The following is a 22363-nucleotide window of genomic DNA, read 5'->3' as shown; positions in this document are numbered from 1 at the left end:
GTAAATGCAGGACCTATTTGCAGTACCTTTTCCCCCACCCTATGTGAGATCATGTGGCTACCGTGTATTCTGGTGCTGGTGCATACCTGTGAGGTAGAACAGAAGGCCTGAGATCTCTGCGATGTTGTAGGGAGACATCAGGACAGGCTAGCATGGATGGCTCGTCAGTCAGTGGCAGCGCCTCCAGCCCCAGAGGATCCTGGTACAGCCAGGATGAACCTCCGGGGCATTCTTCTTTAGCGATTGTTCATACTCCAAGCATCACACCAGAGAGGGTATAACTGGAGTTTATTGAACACAGCATGGCAGTACAGGTTACAGTCCCTGAAGGCAGTACCCAGGCTTGAGGCCTTGAATACCCCTCCTCAGCAAACCTCACCCCCTAACAGGAGAGGCTCACTGCTGCATCCTCATAACATGTAGGGCAGCCCAGAACTACTCCCAGAAACACTTTCTCTAAACTCTGGAGGAAAAAAACCCTCCTTCCCAAGGGGAGTGCCTTGTAAGCTGGCCTCCTACAGTCATAGGCCCCCACTTGTAATACAAGGCTACTCCTGAACTTTATTAAGTAACACACATATAATAATGCAAACAGGCCATGTATGATTTGCTCCCAACACTGCCCACTCCTTACTGGGACTTACAGGGAATTAGTAGCCTAACGGAGCTTGTATCAATGTTAAGGAAAGTGCCCAATGTCAACAAAGAGGTTAGGGAATCAACTCCCTCTTTCTCACAATTATCACATGCACTGAAACTATAGTCGTTACCATGGATGGGCCACTCCAGTACTTAAGGGTCATAGAATGGTCAGATTTGCAGAATATCCATGCTTCAGCACCGGTTTTGAGCCACTGGTGCTGAACCAGTGATATCCTGAAAACCTGACCGGTGGGTGGCGCTTGAGGACTTGAGTGGCTCACCCCTGGACTATACCTAATTGGCTCAATATGTTTTCTATTCTGTGCAGTACCAAGGCATGAAAAGTAGGTTACCGCCGATATTCTTCACTAACAATCGCCCAGTCAACAATAAATGTGTCTATATCAACGAGCGTGAGGTGACTCAAGATTTTCACCTGCTGCCCGGGTCGTACGTCATCGTCGCGTCCACGGCCGAACGGGATCATGAATGTGAATTTATCCTGCGAGTGTTTTCCAGGAAGCATATACTAGAGTAAGTACACAACTCTTTCCTTCTAATATTTATTGGGTATTTCTCATACCTCAATGGAGATCTTCTTCTGTTCTTATTGACGGATACAGTTACTAATAGGAAGTCACTGTCTATACAGCCAGGCCCACATCGTAGATATTCAATATTCACCGCCTATGTCCCAATTCCCGAGATACTTACTGGTCAAACCTTACGAGTTTCACAAGCTAATTGGAAGCCAGGAGATAATGCTGATAGCTTCACCAGTAACTATCTCATAAACCAGGGGTCCCCAGAGCGGAAAATAATGTGGTTCAGCTCTGTGGGACCCCTTGGTTCCCCGTCCTTTAACAGGGGTAGGAAGGGGGTGGAATCAAAATGGTAGGATTGCTGATTAATGTGTTGTCCATCACATCTACATGTTTATATAGACCAAGAAAATTGGATGAGTATTGTGGCAAGACACGCTACGTTGATCCATATAACAACGGTCCGCAGTTAGATGGCCCTAGCAAGGCAAAATTGCATTGTAGTATGCTAGAAATGGAATGTGTGGGAGAGCGAAATATTCTTATTCTTCACATACTTTAAATGTTGTAATCTTTACTAATGAATTTTTATTTTCAGGGAGCTGGGTGAGAATAATCCAAATATGGTTATGTGTAAGGTAAGAAATCCAAATGGGTCTGAATAAAACCTACTTTTATTTTCTGTAAGAGCACCCATGTTTAATAGTACATTGTTTGGACAAATAAACTGGGGCCCATAATTACAAAGTGATGCTATACAAATAATAATATGTTCTTGTATAGTGCTGCTAGTTTTACCTAGCGCGTTTCAGAGATATTTTGCAGGCACATATACCTGCCCCGTGGAGCTTACAATCTATGTTTTTGGTGCCTGAGGCACAGGGAGATAAAGGGATTTGCCCAAGGTCACAAGGAGCTGACACCAGGAATAGAACCAGGTTCCCCTGCTTCACACCCAGTGCCAGTCAGTGTCGTTACTCACTGAGACGCTCCTTCTCCCTATTCCAGAAGTCACCTCCAGTCAGCAGAAGACATCTAAAGATGGCTGCCTCTGTGTGTTTCCTTTTCCCATGTGGCCTAGATCTTCATGGATTCTCTATATGTGCCCTGATGTGGCCTTGTTAGTAAATGCAGGATAATATACATTTGCTTGAAACTGTGGGTTATTAGGAGTATATGTTAACCATATACATGATTTCGTTTACCTCTCATCACAGATTTACTTATTATACCCGAAGACACACAAATGGCTTCCGGCATCCCTATAAATAAATAAATAAATAAATACATGTTGAAGCAGTTTCAATGAACACATGGGTTTAGGCCCATGTTTACTAGGCAGTTCTAAGCTATAAGGCAGAGGTTCCTAACTCCAGCCCTCACGGACCACTAACAGTGCAGTGTTGTGGCTCTCCTCTTATTCGCACAGGGGGGTTCAGTGATTGCCCCCCTGTGCTAATGTGAGGATATCCTTAACCTGCACTGTTAGTGGTGCTTGAGGGCAGGAGTTGGGAACCTCTGCCATAAGACATACAAATAAACTGGGGCCCATAATTACAAAGCGATGCTATTCAAGACATACACGGCTGCTCTCACCCAGGCCTGAATCCTAAACCCAGACATACACAGCTGCTCTCACCCAGGCCTGAATCCTAAACCCAGACATACACAGCTGCTCTCACCCAGGCCTGAATCCTAAACCCAGACATACACAGCTGCTCTCACCTGGGCCTGAATCCTAAACCCAGACATACACAGCTGCTCTCACCCGGGCCTGAATCCTAAACCCAGACATACACAGCTGCTCTCACCCAGGCCTGAATCCTAAACCCAGACATACACAGCTGCTCTCCCCCGGGCCTGAATCCTAAACCCAGACATACACAGCTGCTCTCACCCGGGCCTGAATCCTAAACCCAGTCATACACAGCTGCTCTCATCTGGGCCTGAATCCTAAACCCAGACATACACAGCTGCTCTCACCCGGGCCTGAATCCTAAACCCAGACATACACAGCTGCTCTCACCCAGGCCTGAATCCTAAACCCAGCCATACACAGCTGCTCTCACCCAGGCCTGAATCCTAAACCCAGACATACACAGCTGCTCTCACCCAGGCCTGAATCCTAAACCCAGACATACACAGCTGCTCTCACCCGGGCCTGAATCCTGAACCCAGACATACACAGCTGCTCTCACCCGGGCCTGAATCCTGAACCCAGACATACACAGCTGCTCTCACCCGGGCCTGAATCCTAAACCAAGACTTACACAGCTGCTCTCACCCGGACCTAAATTCTAAACCCAGACATACCCAGCTGCTCTCACCCGGGCCTGAATCCTAAACCCAGACATACACAGCTGCTCTCACCCGAGCCTGAATCCTGAACCCAGACATACACAGCTGCTCTCACCCGGGCCTGAATCCTGAATCCAGACATACACAGTTGCTCTCAACCAGACCTGAATCCTGAACCCAGACAGACACAGCTGCTCTCACCCAGGCCTCCCTGCCACCTCTTCCCCTGTAATATCCCAGACATACACAGCTGCTCTCACCCGGGCCTCCCTGCCACCTCTTCCACTGTAATATCCCAGACATACCCAGCTGCTCTCATCTGGGCCTGAATCCTGAAACCAGACATACACAGCTGCTCTCATCCGTGCCTAAATCCTGAACCCAGACATGCACAGCTGCTCTCACTCGGGCCTCCCTGCCACCTCTTCCCCTGTAATATCCCAGACATACACACCTGCTCTCACCCATGCCTCCCTGCCATCTCTTCCCCTGCTAACCTATCTGATTTACTACAGACTAACCTTTAAAACTCGCATCACAAATCAGGCATCCCAACAGCCTGCACTCATGGCTATTGTCCCACACCCTCAGTTACGCTTACAACCCATTGTGACCAAGCACTGCCATTTACAGCACTTATTCCCTCACCTGCTGTCTCTGTAAATCTCCCAACATACCACTTAGATTGTAAGCTCTTCAGGGCAGGGATTTCCTTTCCTATTGTCTGATTTTGCTACACTTATTGTATTATTATAATTCCCCATACTGTATTCTTTGTGAAGCGCTGAGTACACTTTTGGCGCTATAAAAATAAAGACATACACTAGAATAAGGCATTCACTTGAAGTACGGCTTAGCACTGATTGGTGTATACACGCATACAGTGTACTGATTTGCGGTCTATGTGTGACCCCTATATCGGCAGAGGTATAATCTGTTTCCTCATTAAATATGTTTAATGTTGTGCCCGGCAGGTGTATGCTATGTTACCACGAGCCAATTCGGTTTGCATACTACAGTCCGCATACATTGTGCGCACTCGGCACGCGATGTTGGTATTATTCTATTCTAAAACATGATATTCTTAATATTTTCTTTCCTGACAGAAAATTGTTGACAAGCAGGATGACAAGATCTGGGAAAACGTCTTCAGCAAGTACTTTGAAAAAGTAAGAGCATAAAATTCCTTGTAGGGAACAATGTCAAGGTAACAGCCGGATTGTGGGTAATGTGGAGGAAATTTAGGATTGTGGGTAATGTGGAGGAAATGTAGGATTGTGGGTAATGTGGAGGAAATGTAGGATTGTGGGTAATGCAGGACAGAAATGAGAAAGCAGACCAATAGCCTCACAGAACTGTGGGTCTTGTTCCATAGGGAACTGTGATAGGCCTATATGGGTTAGCTGTCACCTACAGGTACAGGTGTGTGTCGGGAGCAGTGACCCTACCTACCTATCCTCGGTGGACAGCAGCTAGAATATTTGACTTGAAGTGACAATATGCGGGAGTACTTTGAATTAGTCAATTGTTTTGTTGTCCTTTCCATTTGCGATAAGCCTCTAACATATGCACCTGTTATTAGGTAGCCAGGGCTTCTGTATACCCTATCATGTAACATACAGAATTCATTTAGAAGAACAATGACTTAAATGCAGAACTTTTAATTATAAAGTTCTAACTACATTTCTATCTTTTCCTTAAAGCATCCGGAAATCAATGGCGCCCAGTTGCAGTTACTCTTAAATAAAGTGACATGGACATGTAAGTATCTTTCTTTATAATTTGGCGATGTATATCAAGACGTTGATACTTCTAGATGCTATAGAATAAGTATACAGCACTTGTAGTATTACAGTACAATGCTTGTTACAAAGTGCTACAGGGTTCTACACTGCCTAAATAAAAAGTCTTCTGTGCTAAGCAAAGGGTTCTCACTGAGAGGTAAGTAATTAGTGTCAGGGTTATGGGTTAAGGTTTTTAGGGTAAGGGGTTAACCCTCCAAGAAAAAGCGCCACAGTGGGCGTGAAACGCGTGGGAGGAGTTATGTCCTATCTTTGTCTGTTTTTATGTAGCTGAAAAAATGGCTTTTAACTTCTAAATCAGCTGGTGAGTTTCCAACATTTTTTCACTAAGAGCGGCAGTCACGTCGATCTTTCTTTTCTGCTAAGGGGTTAAGGTTAGGGTTTTAGGGTAAGGGGTTAAGGTTAGGGTTTTTAGGGTAAGGGGTTAAGGTTAGGGTTTTTAGGGTAAGGGGTTAAGGTTAGGGTTTTAGGGTAAGGGGTTAAGGTTAAGGTTTTTAGGTTAAGGGGTTAAGGTTAGGGTTTTAGGGTAAGGGGTTAAGGTTAGGGTTTTTAGGGTAAGGGGTTAAGGTTAGGGTTTTTAGGTTAAGGGGTTAAGGTTAGGGTTTTAGGGTAAGGGGTTAAGGTTAGGGTTGTTAGGGTAAGGGGTTAAGGTTAGGGGTTTTAGGGTAAGCGGTTAAGGTTTTTAAGGTAAGCGGTTAAGGTTACGGTTTTTAGGGTAATGGGTTAAGGATAGGGATTTTAGGGTAAGGGGTTACGGTTTTTGATCAAATGTCTTGGGGGTGAAACGTCCGTAGCAATAAAAGTTTGCTGCATTTTGGAGTTTATTCCAATGGTTTACCCATGTATAAGGGAGGAGTGTAAATGGTTTATCCATGTATAAGGGAGGCATGTAAGTGGTATGCCCATGTATAAGGGAGGCATGTAAGTGGTATGCCCATGTATAAGGGAGGCGTGTAAGTGGTATGCCCATGTATAAGGGAGGCGTGTAAGTGGTATGCCCATGTATAAGGGAGGCGTGTAAGTGGTATGCCCATGTATAAGGGAGGCGTGTAAGTGGTATGCCCATGTATAAGGGAGGCGTGTAAGTGGTATGCCCATGTATAAGGAAGGCATGTAAGTGGTGTGCCCATGTATAAGGGAGGCGTGTAAGTGGTATGCCCATGTATAAGGGAGGCGTGTAAGTGGTATGCCCATGTATAAGGGAGGCGTGTAAGTGGTATGCCCATGTATAAGGAAGGCATGTAAGTGGTATGCCCATGTATAAGGGAGGCGTGTAAGTGGTATGCCCATGTATAAGGGAGGCGTGTAAGTGGTATGCCCATGTATAAGGGAGGCGTGTAAGTGGTATACCCATGTATAAGGGAGGCGTGTAAGTGGTATGCCCATGTATAAGGGAGGTGTGTAAGTGGTATGCCCATGTATAAGGGAGGCATGTAAGTGGTATGCCCATGTATAAGGGAGGCGTGTAAGTGGTATACCCATGTATAAGGGAGGCATGTAAGTGGTATGCCCATGTATAAGGGAGGCGTGTAAGTGGTATGCCCATGTATAAGGGAGGCGTGTAAGTGGTATGCCCATGTATAAGGGAGGCGTGTAAGTGGTATGCCCATGTATAAGGGAGGCGTGTAAGTGGTATACCCATGTATAAGGGAGGCGTGTAAGTGGTATGCCCATGTATAAGGGAGGCGTGTAAGTGGTATGCCCATGTATAAGGGAGGCGTGTAAGTGGTATACCCATGTATAAGGGAGGCGTGTAAGTGGTATACCCATGTATAAGGGAGGCGTGTAAGTGGTATACCCATGTATAAGGGAGGCGTGTAATTGGTATGCCCATGTATAAGGGAGGAGTGTACACACGGGGGACAGGGTTACAAGGGACGGGGGTTTCCCAAACGTTCCAGGCCTTCGTGTCATCTACACGGGACGCCGATAATTTTTCCCGGACTTGATTTCTTTTTAATATTAAATAGCTCACCTGTGATGGGAACTGCTGCTTTAAATCACAGTGACAATTCAATCCGCACTAATTGTTTTCATTATGATTGAGTTCTTGTTTTCTGTGTGGCCAGGCTATTAATCAATGTGCTGCAGGCAGGCGTACACGGCTAATAACTACATGTTTAAGGAAGATGAATTCCTTTATAATGAATGTTCTACTAGTGGGGATTCTTGTAATGTTACAGCTGTATTTGCTGGGATCGGATGACTTTAATTCAGCGATCATTTCTCCCCCCAGCTGCACGAACACCTGCAGAATGGTTATGTATTTCTATGAATCACTTGTATTCTTTTTCTCAATATGCCTCATTCTTTTACAGGTGTGAAGCAAACGCCAGTGAAATTCAGCCTCGACACTTGCAAAGTTATCATGGCACAGTTGGATGTATCCTTTCTGTTCTGTGAAAAGACAGATATGTGAACTTTAGAAAATGTCTCAGTGCATTTAATCTGAATGATGCTGAATTAGCAACACTTCTATGCTTTCTTTGCACAGCGTTTCTTTATCAGAGCAGCGCTTCGTCCTTGGGTATTCATTGGGTAACATTTTCTGTTTGACGACCTGCATTATAACTATTTCGTCTCTGGTTAAAGGCGCCTGTATTTACAAACGCATGCTAGCAAAAGAGATAAGGAGATCATATTTATAGGAGGCGCAGCAGAACAATTAGTCCAGCGGGAGGGACATCAGTGGGAGTGAGTGGTATGAATATTCCAGAATCAGTTCATTGTACACAGGAGAAATTTACCTGTCAATTAAAAAAAAGGAAATTGTGTATATCGCAGTACTATACAAGAGAAAAATAAGCATGTGTAAAGATAAATGTGTGGATTTTGATATAAATGGAATGCCTTCTCTTTATTATGGGTCTGTATCAGGAATAGCATTTTAAGGTTGGAGATTCTGTTACTTCTGTTGGTTATATTATACCGACTGATTACAATTAATGAATAAAGTACATCACTTTTATAGTGAATACTGTTAGCGTGAGCCACGGCGGGGCTGCCACTGACTTATAGAGTCTGTCTCAGCCCTGTTATAATGAGCAATTTACAAAACAGACATCATTTGAATGGTTTCCACTGTGTCTCTTCTTGTGTACAAGTTAATAGCAGACACACTGTAATTCCTAGTCCCATCGTGCAGCTTTACTGTGTGAGTGAGGGATATCATGAGATAATATTAGTCATTTGATGAACCTTAATTCAAGAAACAGATGAACACTTCTGGTACATTAAACACACAAGAATTCCGAGGCCTGTGGAAGCGGCTTGTCTCTTATCAGGTGAGGGGACTTCAAGTTTGTTATGGAGACTGAGCCGCTGATTAAGCTACCTGTGCTGAAGCAGCGATATCCTTAAAACCTGACCTGTTGGGAGGGATGGGGAGGGTCTTAAGGCCTGCAGCTGAGCACCCCTGCTCTAGAACTTATATTGTTGGACATGGTCGGAGAGTGTTAAAATGTAATTAATTGTCCAAGGGGTTCATTCCAAGGGAAAAGACTGAGGGGATCCCATGTTACCATTGGTGCAAAGTCATTTCAAACAGTGATAGTGGGGTATTTAAATGTTCCCATTCTGAAATGAACAACACAGTTGCATTCAATCCCATCGGAGTTTTGCTATCCGACTCTACAGATGTAGTTTACCTGACTGTCTCCGGGTGCCGCTGTCACATGACCGCGGTGGCCGCAGCACCGGTGGCGTAGCGCTGCAGGGGGTCTCCAATTGGAAGCATGGAGCTCCCCCGGCGCGATCGCGGCAGACAGTCTCCGGCACGGCGGAATTTTGCCTCTTCGACCGCGGCGCCCGGCACAGTGAGCCTGGCTACATCTGTATCTGGTGGCAAGTCATAACAGCCGCATGAATAATGGAGAATGCCAACTTGCGTGCGACCTTCTACAGCACAAGAAAGGTCAATCGTACTTGTACAGTGTAATCTTTTCCGATGCATTATATAACTGTCCATTTACGCAAACTCAAACAGACTCAGATAGAGATTTATGTGATTCGGTCCGTACTTGAACGAAACCATTTCTATTTTTAAACGCCTGGGGAAAAAAAGTAACCTTGTAATCTCTCATTGTTTCCGCAGGACATATTCCAAAGGAGAGACAGTGATAAATCTGGGTATCTCAAATTAAATGACCTGCAGGCGATAATACAAGAAAAAGGTAAATGCGGGAAAGATGTGACATTTTCCCCATTGTATATAGAAATGTAAGAAAAAGGATATATTGTTACATCAAAGACTTGTCGCTTTATTTCTTTCCACAACAGAATATACAAGACTGCAGGGTTATTCCTTGAATTACAGTAACGCCGATCAGGGCACTATAGATTGGAAACTCACATTGACTTTAATGGGCCATGATCGGCACTATTGCAGTTGAATGAATAACCCCTTATGTTCTCATGCACAAAATAACTGATATGTTTAGCAATCACGGATCTCTGTGCTCTGCTCTTGAGCCATGCAGTGTTTCCCTACAACACACTGTGTCTAGTTGAAGGCAGGCTGGATCTGAACTATGTTTTAGCTATTGATTGGAAGGGCAAACACTGCAGTCTCAGCAGCACAGGACATGCATTCAGTTAATGAGATCTTTGCCTTGTACAGATAAGATCTATGTTGGAAGATATAGGCACGTGTGGTAAATAGAGATATCTTTTAAACCTAGTACAGCTCAACCCCCTTGTAACGCTGTGCTTGGGGTCCAAAAAACACAACGTGTTATATGCGGATCGCGTTAGAAATAATGTACAATTGTATGCAATGTACAATAAAGTATTTAAGATACCAATAATGGTGTTGTAAAGTATTCATAAATATGAAAATTAGGAGCCACGCTTGCATCGTGTTATAAGCGGATTCGCGTTGTAGCGGATCGCGTTATAACGGGGTTGAGCTGTACTATTTGACTGGTCTAGGACATTTGGTCTCGGCCATTTTGCCGCAATTAAATCTCCGCCGGCTTTTAGCCGCCGCTCACCCGTCCGCAGGGACATCTCTCTGCCAGCCTCTTCCCCGCCAAGGTGTCCCCCTGATCTTACCCTAAAAAACCCTAATCTTAAACACTAATACTAACGTTACCCCCTACCCTAAAAACCTTAACCCCTTAACCTCAGCCCTTACCCTAAGCCCCTTACCCTAATACCCTATTCTTAAACCCCTACCCTAAATATCCCTAAAAACCCCTTACATTATCTTACCCTATTGGCGAAATGCGCCAGTGGCTGAGTGTCCAGCAGTGGAGCGGCTACGGTGAATGGACCATCGGCGGCCAAACTTAGTCACAGCGAGATGGGCGCGACCAAATTTCTGATTGCGCTATTGAAGCATACATTTCTGTTTGACTCCTTCAGGAATTACATTGAGCAATCAATGCTACAACCTCATAAGTCTGCGATACGGCAACTCATCCCGGAACATCGATTTTGAGAATTTCGTTAGCCTCATGCTGAGGATGGAGATCAATGGGGGTAAGTCCGACCATCAGAGGCTAATGAGACCCAATAAAGGGCTTACATTGATTTGATTCTTACTAGAAGGGCATTCTCTTCTTCTATGACCCAAAACATCCCTGGTAAATATAGAGTTGCAAGCGATACCCAAGTTTGAATGTATTGATCTATGAGTCACCAATAGAAACAATTCAAAATCAACCCTTGCAATCACATAGGGTATCATTCGCTCACGTACTGTATGGTAGGCATTTCTGTGCAATATCAGATACTCCATTGAATCAGTATTCTGTTTGGCAACTCCTGTTCTTTAGGGAATTACTCCTTTGGTTTGATGGGACAAACTATGATGATGAAAACTTTTGTAAATATTTTTGGCATCATTTTTAAACCCCCTCTCCACCCAAAACATGTTTTTGCATACCCATTTGAACTTGCCGTGGCTGGGAATGAGAACAATATCCTCTGAAATCATCCCTTTGAAACATACATATCCATACAACTGTGAACATATAGAGTTAGAGAGCATCGTCAGGTTAGAGCTGTACTCCGGAAATGACAATTGGAGAGCTCACACAACTTTACAGTCCCTGGTTCTTGGACCTCAAAATATTCCGCACAATTGTGCTGTGATCTGCTTATGACATTGAAATGACAACTTCGTTTTGAAATAGTAATTACAGGAGCACCACATACTGTACAATATACTGCCAATGCCGGCACAATTCTGCAGCAGGCAGGAACAGGACTTATAGAGAGCGGAAAGGAGTCAACAGGGATCAGTCTTCTGCCCCCTCCTGGTTGCAGCACTGCATTGTTTACTAATGCTTGCTGTGCTCCTCCTTCCTCTCTCTATTAGTTACTAGACTGCATCGTTCAAAGTCTCTGCCGCCTGCACCATCTTTATTGCGCCATGCCTCTTCTCGCCACTTCCCCCCGTCCTGCCACCGTCACCGCCGACCAGCGGGACAGGTATGACGTGGGGAAGGGGAAAAATGAAATACACACACACAAAAAAAGAGGGCGAATCAGGGCATGGGTAGCAAGAGAGATGGAAGAATGGAAGGGAAAGAGAAGTGGAGTGAGAGAGAGAAAAAAAGTGGGGAAGCGAGCGAGGGAGAGAGAAGTGGGGAAGAGAGCGAGAGTGAGAGTGAGAGAAAGAGAAGTGGGAAAGTAAATAAGGTGAAATGAAGGGTTAAATTGTGGGAGTGCTCAATCAGTACTAATCCTCCTTGTCCGGAGGAGGTACAGTGCTGTATGCATTATGTGTTTAAAGTGGCTCATTACTTATTTTAAGTGTGTATGAAGTTGCGCTGTGTGACACTTTTGCATGGTTTGGGATGTGTGCCCATAGGAGGGGAAACATATAAACATGTCATAGTAACACTGGCTTTATGCATCTAGGCAGAACTGGTGCAATTCCGACACAATACATTGCACACCATGTATCCAAGAAACATATCTCATTGGTTTCAGCAATGCATCTTGTGCAGTTTTTTTGCCCCATAATTGTATCCATAAGGACACGTAACAACAGTTATTTTTTCTTAAGTAACAATGGTGCGACTTTAATCATTCAATTCTAAAAACACGGCCCTCCTAGAGACGTGCAAATTGTTTGCGAAAGTGCACGGACGTGACAAAAATGTGGTGAATAAACGGCGAGTTTCACCAATAAAAATGCGCATGCGATGAGCACAGACAGATGTGCGGATTACACATTAACAATGCGTGAAAATGGCGAATTGTTAAGGAAAAATTGAAAAAAAGAGAAAGGTTGTCAGTCATACTTTTTTTTTTTTTTTCATTTTAAAAACCCGGCAACATTTTCGTGAATTTATGAAATCCACGCAAAATTCCCTAAAAATATTTGTGAACTAAAACGCACATCCCTGCATTCTACTTTATAAAGCACGATTGTTTCAGAGATAAAATAACTGTCTTATGTAGATCTGAAAGATCAAACAAGCCAATCAGGCCCATATTCACTAAGTGATGCGGTGCCGGACGACACGTTCTAGCCCACTTACCTTCCGGCACAGAATGGTGTCTTATGGCCCAAGACCCAGATACACAAAAGGGGACTAAGCTTGAGCATGCCTTTCCTCGCATTCGTCTGAATGCTAAAACTTAGCCCCCTATTTCTAAAAACTGCTGAACTTCGACTCAGCTACAGTGCACACGTTTGGAAAATACATGACATTTTCTTCCTTCTGTTTTTTTCCTCCAGAGGTTTTTCACAACCTAAGTCAAGATGGAGAAGGAATTTATCTGCCCATGGCTGAGGTTGGTTTAACACTTCTTCTTTTCCGAGTGTGATGCTAGAACATTGAAAGATGAAAGTACAGATGTAGCCAGACTTGCTGCCCTCGGTGCCGCAATTCTCACTGCGCTGGTGTGGCTGCCGCTCTCGCGGCCCCGAGAACAGTGAGCTGCCCGGGAGGATTATCTCTGCGGGGATCCATGCTTCTGAAAGGGACCCCGCATTGTCAATCCTTTTGGGCCATCTGCGGGGAGAGAATACCGTTTCTGTTTTTGCTAATGATGCTACTCTTTACTAGAACTGTCATTTATGTGAGGTGGCATTTCCCCCAACCCTGGTTATGTAACCCCTTCAGTGCTGGAGGGCCCTGCCACCCCGGTTGCCACGGCCTTCTCCAACACTGACCATGTGACTGCTCTTGAGAGATCACATGATCTTGAAGTCATTCCAGTGATCCGCTAGAAGACTAGCATAGTGGCATGATGTACAGGGCACATCTTAAGGGTCCCTGGCACAATGTATTTCCATGGGGCACTGTCTGTATCAGATGTGCCACAAGTGTTTTCGCTGTGGTACTGAAAGAGACAAATCTCAAATCGTATTGCAGATGTATCAGGACTTACTGTCTCAGGTGCAGTCGTTCACAAGGCCGCGGTGGTCGCAACACTGACGGTTTAACGCTGTGGGAGGTCAGAATCACTCCCCCCCCCTGCATTTCTGTCGTGGCTGACACTGTCCCCAGCACCGCAGACTTTTGCTTGTTGATCCGCGGTGCCGGGGACAGTACGTCTTATTACATCTGTACAACCCGTTGTGTTCTGACTATTCTCACTATTCATTTTTGTGTAATTTAAAGAGAAGGTGAAAGGGAGCTTGGTCTTTTAAATCTGCATTTGTAAGCTGTCCAAATGCTTAACATGCAATAAATATTTACTTAGCATTGTACTTCTTAGATTTAATATCAATTATTTTGCCCTTGAGTCGGTAGATGGCATATATAGTAAATCTAGTATTTGTTTTAATTTGAAACTTTGATTACACTGTACTACCCGTAACCATTACGTTTCTGGGTAAGGCCACGTCCATAGAAGGACAGGCCACGCTGAGCCGTGCGGACGCTCCGCGCTGAGCCCCGGCATCCTCAATGAGGATGTCTTTAGAGGGGGCTCACGCGAGCGTCCGCAGGCGTGCTGAGGAGTTGGATTTTTCAGCCGACAGTCAAGCTGTTTTTCAGCGCGCTGTCGGCTGAAAACATCTAATCAGCGCGAAGCAGCGTCAACGTCACGGTGCCGTGTCATCGGCACCGTGACGTTGACGTCGGTGCGTCGCGGGCGATTGGCCCAGCGACGTCACTGCCCCGCCTCCCTCTGCCTCCCCCCGCCTCCCGATCGCGCACGCTGGCTCGCCTGCAAGTCCATGAAATCGCACAGGCTTCAGCAGGCGAGCCTCAGCGTCAGCGCGCCTCAGCACTGCTCCCCCCTCTATGGACGAGGCCTAAGAGCCGTGACGCTCCCACCATGGGAGACCCCAAGCAGGAGGAGGCATTGTTACAGGATATCTGCTTGTATATTAATGTGTACAATACATGGAAAGGCTGCAGAGCTCTTCTCTGTTCTCAATCGGATTTGTCGGATTTTGTATGCAAAGTAATAACTATATGGTCATTTTCTGAGCCTTGCCACACATCTGGTTAACACATCATTTTCTTTTTCTACAGTGGATGATCCTGACTCTGTATTGCTGAGGAACATTGAACCAGCTGCTATACTTACTGCACTTTTTCTTGTCTGACATCAATGAGATGGACAAAATCAAACGGGACAATTTAACTTGCTTCTAAGAAGAATTTTGGGACAGTTATTTTACATTTGTTTGCACATTTTCTGCACGGAATTTTTTTTTTTTTTTTATTGTTTTGTATTAAATTATATGTATTTAACTTGAATATATTGCACTTCCAATGACATTTCCGAAATATTGCTATTTTTTTTAGTGGACAGAAGAAGAATGTATACATTTTTGTGGCATTTAAAATAACGCGATTCTTTTTTTTTTTTATATATTTATTTTTATTGTCATTTCCGTCCAAGCCGCTCCCGAGAATTAAAGAAGGTAAGAAAATATCCTCGTAAAGGCACATTTTTTGCTAATTGGTCCAAATTAAATTAAAAAAAAAAAAACCATAACACTGTACATTTTTAATTACAGCTTTGGGACAGCAGCTTTAATGAGTTAAAAAAAAAAAAAAAGAATAGAAATGATTTTAAATGAAAATAAACCCCCCCAAAATTTTAAATATAGGAGACATCAGTCATCAACACGAGTCCATAAGAAGAAACGGACCCAATTGAGTAAATAAGCGCTAATATATATGTATTATTGTGGTGCTTAGCTGCGTTTCTATGTCAGGGAAGCTGTGCGATCTATTTGAGTGAATGTCGTCATTACATTTGGAAGAGAGCCTTTGTTCTGCTGAAAACTAGGGGTACTCCACTCCACTCCTTAACCCCCTCAACAGGTCAGGTTTTTAAGATATCCCAGCTTCAGCATAGATGGCTCAATCTGAGGCTCAGTCGATTGAGCCTCAGATTGTGCCACCTGTGCTCAAGCAGGGACTGATTGAGCGACCTGTGCTGAAGCAGGGACTGATTGAGCCACCTGTGCTGAAGGAGGGATATCCAGAAAACCTGCCCTGGTTCTCATTGTTACATGAATGAAAGTTGATGCATAAATAATCAATTTGCAGCATCACCGGGAAAGAAGCAGCGATGGCAGCGTTACCCTAAACCACAACCCCAGTTTTCGGCAAATCCCAGAATCAGGCCACATATTTATAAGCCTATGATCTTACCACCTGAGATAAACGTGTTAAAATAATGTCTTATGTTTAATGCAGACACAAACAACTGAACTAACAGAGGCAATTAGATGCTTACACGCATCAGAACTTCATTTGGCATATCCAGCCATACTTGCATACTGGGCCTTTTTGTGTTTGTCAGGCCTGACGTTTTTTCAATGCTGAACCAAGCAAAACTGGCTTTTTAAGTATTAACGTTTAATGCTTGTTTTCTGCAGAAAAACCACTTTGTGATTAGAAGAGGGGAACAAATGTTCACATTATATGAAAGAATTGAACAAGCGGAAGAGCTCACATGATATGCACTGGGCTTTAGGACAGTCTCAGAAGAACACTGGCTGCATTTTCCAGCTCTTGGCTTCTGCTACAGGAAATCAGAAGAGCGAAACCACAAAGGGAATATATTATTAGGATGTAAATAATGACTGCTTTGCACACGTCACTAATTTCTGTCGATACGGCTTGTTTTAAAACATAAATTGTGTTTTGTCTACACTGTGTGACAATTACAAATTGTTTATGTATTTTTTATATATATATATATATTTATTTATTTACAATTATACATGATCCTAATTGTCTGGAGGCTTGTATAGCTGCATACAGTATTTTTTGATTATATGTGAAAGAAGTGCCATATTGTTAAATTATTATTTTTTTAAATGTTATATTTTCAGTTGTACTCGTTATGTTTTTTGTCTGTACGTAAATGTTTTACGTTTTTGTTGTTGCCTAATAAACACTGATTTGATTTGCATCTCTCTTAGTACAGCTGATGTGGTATATTAAATTAGAGACACTTGTGGTACAGTGCCTTAGTAAGATCATCGTAATAAAGGTAGAACAGTTAGTCACACACTGCTTCCCATATCCCTGAGTCTGTGTTTCCACTCCTTTCTCAGCCCTAGCGAGTTTCAGGATGCAAGCAGCTGAACGAGGTATATTGCTCTACTGCACAGAGCTCTTTTGATTCCTGTTTGGTTGAACAGGTAGCAGCTAGATGAACTGACAAGCAAATGTATTTGGAAATGGCTAAACATTCAAGCAGATGATAAAGATTAGATACATTTTATATTCCCACCATCTCCGCTAGCATCATATAAACATTGAACGTGTCTGCTGGTAACAAACTATTTGACCAACCTAGTCTGTCTCTTCTAACTAAATACTCAATTCCATTCTGTATTCTCATCCTCTGTAATGTCACCTTGCGATAGAAGATATGCATCTGCTATTCTTTCAGTGACAAATCTCTTATTCACATACAGTACAGTATGTTAAAGCTGTCTAGCAGGGAGAACGCATTAAGAGAGGCATCTTATTTTTAAGTACGCAACAGCCCGAAAAGGGAACGAGCCGGGATAGAAGGTGGGATATGTGGGATATTATCTTACAAGTTTGGGTATTTAAAGCTGTCTGTGCTGATCGGCATTTTTTGCATTTTGTATTTTCCCTTTAAACTTTTTTTTCTTTTCATTAGTTTTAAAAAAATTTTTTTTTAAATACAGGATTGAAGTAAGGGGGTCTCCGAAGCTGAACCCCATCAATTTCAGCTCCGGGACCCCCTGCTTTCAGAGATACTTGCCTCCGAAGGGGGGTGCCGCTATCCCTCTGCAGTTTAAAGCTCCCGCGTCACATGGGCCAATAAGAAGCCGCGCCGTGTGATGTCACAGCTTCCTATTGGCCCGCGGGGCATGGGAGCTGTGAAAATCCGCCATAATGTTAACCCTGGAGTGGCTACCTACTATAGAAGTATGTATCTCCGGAAGCAGGGGGTCGCCGGAGCTGAAATTAATGGGGTTCAGTGCCGGAGACCCCCTGCTTCAATTTTACATAAAAATATGGAGACAAAAAATGGAACAAAAAATAAACTCTCCTTTTCAAGGCTGCTTTTATTTTTAAATTCTGTACAGGAGATATATATATATATATTGTTGTATTCACATTTTAATTGTAAGTTCACTGCCTTATACAATATTTCAAAGTACATTAGACATTGGAGACAGAACGTTCAATTCATCTTAATATGATTTATACACGGTAAATTGCTGTTATCTTGACATAACAATAGAGAGATTTACAGTAATATTAAAATAAAACTAGAGGTAAACAAACAATTACAGATTATTCAAGAGTGTTCAATATACTTTACGAGAGTACTGCTAAATTGACAAAAACACTGCACTTCCTCTTTAATCTTAATCCATACAACCTTAATGCTTTACATTATTCGTATAGGAGGGGGCTCGGTATTCTTGGCCCAACAGATTAAAACGATCACTTCGCCGCTCTTTCATATTCGTGACAAGGAAACCACATTTTGTAGTGTTTTGATATTTGATATTTATGAGAATACGTCAGCTTTTCCGTTATTCTAATGAATTCGCTTCTTTCCCACCATTCTTCCATAGGTGGCACGTTCTGGTGAAGATATTTGTGGTGGCAAAAATGAGAGGCCTAACTAAGGTTTTCATGTCTAGACACACCTGCTTCAATTAAACAGGGCCCAAGCAGCGCATTTTCGGTCTGGAAGGGGTCATCTAGCTCTGTAATATTTTGAATCTCTCTAAAGATCCTTATCATAAATAAGTTAATTCTGGGGCAACTCCACGAGATATGCAAATCATCTGCTGTTTGTCCACGTAACTTCCAGCAAACATCTGTCTGGCCGGTTCCATATGTTGGTAACGTTGTTCAGGGAGCGCGAAATCATGTGAATAAAAGAGAGAAAAATAGACACATATAATGCAGATCTGTATGTGAATCCGTAGTGATAAATTAGTAGTGTCTTTTTAAGTGGCCAATGCCACAACTCACATGGTCCAGTGAGGATAACTGGCATGCAAAGGTTTCTTTTAAGGATGCGTATCCGTCTGTCTCAGTCCCCCCTGGATCTCACGGAATGGATCAGTGGAAATGTAGCCCAAGTATATACCGATGTGACGACCTCTCCAAACATGATGTGGTGTATCCTCACCCCAACAAGTATAGTAACACAGAGAAATGTATGCGTTAAAAAATAGGTTTTTATAATAAAATAATAGCAAGTGCGCACTGACAATTAAGTTAGTACCAGAAGATAATACGGTATAGACAGCGAGTCCTGGTTCCACATGTTTCAATTTAACAGGAGTCACATTTTTGTGAAGTGGGCCATAAGTACGGCCCTTCGACACAGGCTAATGCTTATTCTGCATCCAAAGCTAAAAGAAAAGGGTTGTCCGCATCCTGTGATAAATATATCATGTTGTTTAGTCATCTGATATTATCTGCTCCCTGCCTACTGACTGATCTCTAAGCCCTTGGCAACACATTATGGGATCCAAGCGATTCATCAACTTTTGTTGCGAACATTTAAATTGATCAGAATTTAGAAGTGAAATTGGGCTATAGTTTGCACAACTGCTATCCTTTCCCTCCTTTGATATTAAGGTAATATTTGCTTCCATCATTGACCTTGGTAGTGAGCCCCCCTTCCCACACCTCATTAAATACTCTGCATGATAAAGGACATACACATATTTGAGGATAGTCATTTATAAATTTGCTTCGCTACCCATCTGGGCCTCCAGCTTTGCCGTTTTTAAGAGATGCAATTGCAGAGATCAACGGTTTTAATACTAAACAACATACTCCACATGGTGTCAGAAGTAAAGTTCCCCTGTACAGAGTGAGGAGCATGTCCTCTGTGCTACAGAGACCTGGACAAGACTTATCAGTTTCCAGTGCTTAACAAGCAGATGAGCTAAGTGATCAGTCTTATTCTGCACAAGACAGGCAGGCTGAAGTCAGTATTCATCTGTGTAATTGTGAGTAATAACACCCTGTTACTGATTGCTACAGCAGCCAAGCAGAAAACATAGAACACTTTAGACCTCCCCGGCTGAAAGGAACATTCCTGACAGGGTCTACTGTAGGTGTTTTCGTTCCGATCCTGCAGTACCCCGGCTCGGCCACTGGGACTGCTGCTCCTCTTGGTAGTTCTATCAAATAACCTTGAAGACTCTGAAACCTACTCGAATAAAAGAAAAAAGTATTACAAACAGCGCACTCATTGATATACCATTTATTGACATACAGTACAACAGTCATATGAAAAATTGACAAAAATAACCAGATTTGGCAGACTGATCAATACAAAATCAAAACATAATTTAAAATCTATTGTATTGGCTCAATACACAAATCAGCCTAACTCTGGTCTACAAATTATACATCCTGTAAATCTGTAGTAATATCCCAGTATAAAGTGCCTGGAAGGAAATAAAATGCTTGCACAGAGAGAAAAACCATAAATAAGATTCTAATGGTTTGCAAACCATAAAAGGGACCGTGCGCTCCCTTTAAATCTCTGACCTATTCCCTAAATACTAATGCAGAGAAGGCGCTAACAGCAGGATATATCTCCATATACAGTACAGTAAACCCTAATTTCCATTATATAACTGTGGAGAAATAGGAATCATAATGCCACAAGGGCACAAACCACAGATGGGTAACCTGTGACTCGTCGTGTACCCAATAATCAAAATAAACAGAATAAAGCAGATACTTAGCCTGGATAGGGGAACATGGGGGTATACCGATGATTAAATCGGTCCGTGCCTATCCAAGGAAACACTACGCAATCAATTCAGGACTATTTGCAGAAAATATCTCAGTCCAATGCAAGAAAAAACATCATGTCCATTGGTGTCTGTAGATAAATGTTAGTATCTTCTACTGTTTCTTAATGAAGGCTGAGGACGGCATCATCGACGGTTTCTCGAAACCAAACTGCAGCCCCACAACATAGTCCCTCCACGCTGTACACCCAATGTGCGTTTTGTACTTGCGTACTCCTTCTGGGGTGAGTAGACTACACCAGATGTACTCTTTATAGTCTTTGCAGGAGGAGTCTATATTTATGAGAATAAAAAATACTAAAAGATACACTTTAGCAGATTAAAAACAGCAACTATTTACATTCAATCACAAAAAGGCAGCGAAGACAAGTCTTCTTTAAACCTACGGGTGTTTGCCTTTCGAGTTGCTAAATCGATTTGCTTCATATCTCTGCAGGGCATTATCCAGATCTCCCTGACTAATCCCTAGTGTGATGTTAATCTATTCCCATAAATGAAATATTCTTTGGATTTCCTTCATGATATTCAGTAACATGTCTTGCAATTGGGGTATTGATTCTCTTGTTAATGTCCCTAACAGGCTCCAAAATCCTGACTCATAGTTCACGTCCAGCTTTTCCTACGTATTTTTTCCCAGAACTGCAGGACATCAATTAAATTACTGCACTAGTTCTACAATTAATATAATTATAGACTTTCAATGTTCTATCTGTAACTTATGCCCCCCCCCCCCCCCGAGAGAATGACTGAATTACTGTGGTGCTGAGGCATACCTGCTGGTTCAGGAGAGCTGAGTAGCCGCGATGGTAAGGGGCAACAGGACAGGCTTTATGGTGGTCTCTGGGTTCTTGCTCATTGGTTCAGCGCCTCCAGCTATGATGGGCTCCTGGGATACTGGATGTCATCTCCTACCACAACACTCCTTAACCCTCCTGTCCAGGAACTGACACCCAGGCAGAGGTATAGTGAACAGACAGATTTATTGGACATGCTGCAGCAGCTCTTTACACAGCACAGTTGTTAAGGTCCAACGTCCAGGACTTCAGGCTGGTGCTTGCCCCGATAGTATGGGGCCTGGAGTCTTGGTGGTCCCCAGGCCTTTTGGCCTAGGGTGGGCCAGCTCATCCACGCAATGGGAGAGTCTGACAGCCCATGCTCTCACCTTCGCAGGGGAGCAATACTGATATAAATTTGCTACACCCACTGGTTATCTTCAGAAAGGGGTGGGCTCATGTACTGTACCCATCACTGATAGACTTACACAGGCCATGAGTCACCACCTTACTTCCATCACTTACAAGTGGACAGAAAGGGGGTCAATGGCCCATAGATTAACCCATGAAGGCCCTGAACATACTAGGGACTTACATCGCAGATACACTGTGGGGGATAGAGAGGTATAATGGGACATACCATGTTACATTACTAATATTTCTGAACGAAGTCCTCCTTTGTACAAATTGGCAAGCCTTACAATGACTGCATTTAAAAGTACCCATGACTCCTTGTGTAGAAGACAGATATCTTGATGCAGAGCAATGACTATGTGCCAGGTTGTCTTTCAGGTTCACAGATCTTCTAGTAGTCATAACTGATCTATCACCTAAAAAGGGAGTGATGTCTCTATTTCCTGCAATAGCTGCCAATGTTTTTGTAAGATATTCCTGAGGTGATGCCATTGTGAATTATACGTGCCAATGAAATGTACCACATAATTTTTTTGTTTCCCAATCTTACTCTGTCCTATAATAGATATTCACGTTTTGCAGCTTTAGTTCTTCTATAGGCTCTATCAATAGACCTATTGCTCTACCCACATTCTTTAAATCTTGCCTTTATTTTAGTAGCCTCTGTCTCAAAGTATTAAT

At 43.2% G+C, this 22363-nt stretch overlaps 1 protein-coding gene across 1 annotated transcript in view; it reads left to right on the top strand.

Annotated features, from left to right (window-relative positions):
• The window catches only part of CAPN14 (calpain 14), a 35088-nt gene extending 19966 nt beyond the window's left edge, over positions 1 to 15122 (top strand). The window contains exons 13-22 of the mRNA XM_075595461.1: positions 971 to 1176; positions 1783 to 1822; positions 4589 to 4651; positions 5186 to 5243; positions 7603 to 7667; positions 8500 to 8568; positions 9378 to 9456; positions 10649 to 10765; positions 12978 to 13033; positions 14728 to 15122. Of these exons, the coding sequence (XP_075451576.1) occupies positions 971 to 1176; positions 1783 to 1822; positions 4589 to 4651; positions 5186 to 5243; positions 7603 to 7667; positions 8500 to 8568; positions 9378 to 9456; positions 10649 to 10765; positions 12978 to 13033; positions 14728 to 14754 (780 nt within the window). The 3' untranslated portion in view covers positions 14755 to 15122. The remainder of the gene's footprint in view (positions 1 to 970; positions 1177 to 1782; positions 1823 to 4588; positions 4652 to 5185; positions 5244 to 7602; positions 7668 to 8499; positions 8569 to 9377; positions 9457 to 10648; positions 10766 to 12977; positions 13034 to 14727) is intronic.
• Positions 15123 to 22363: the final 7241 nt, after the last annotated feature.

This window comes from Ascaphus truei, chromosome 4 (assembly GCF_040206685.1).
Source record: "Ascaphus truei isolate aAscTru1 chromosome 4, aAscTru1.hap1, whole genome shotgun sequence".
NCBI classification, from domain to species: domain Eukaryota; kingdom Metazoa; phylum Chordata; class Amphibia; order Anura; family Ascaphidae; genus Ascaphus; species Ascaphus truei.
The sequence above is the reverse complement of the archived record's forward strand: the minus strand, read 5'-3'. Positions and strand labels throughout refer to the sequence as shown.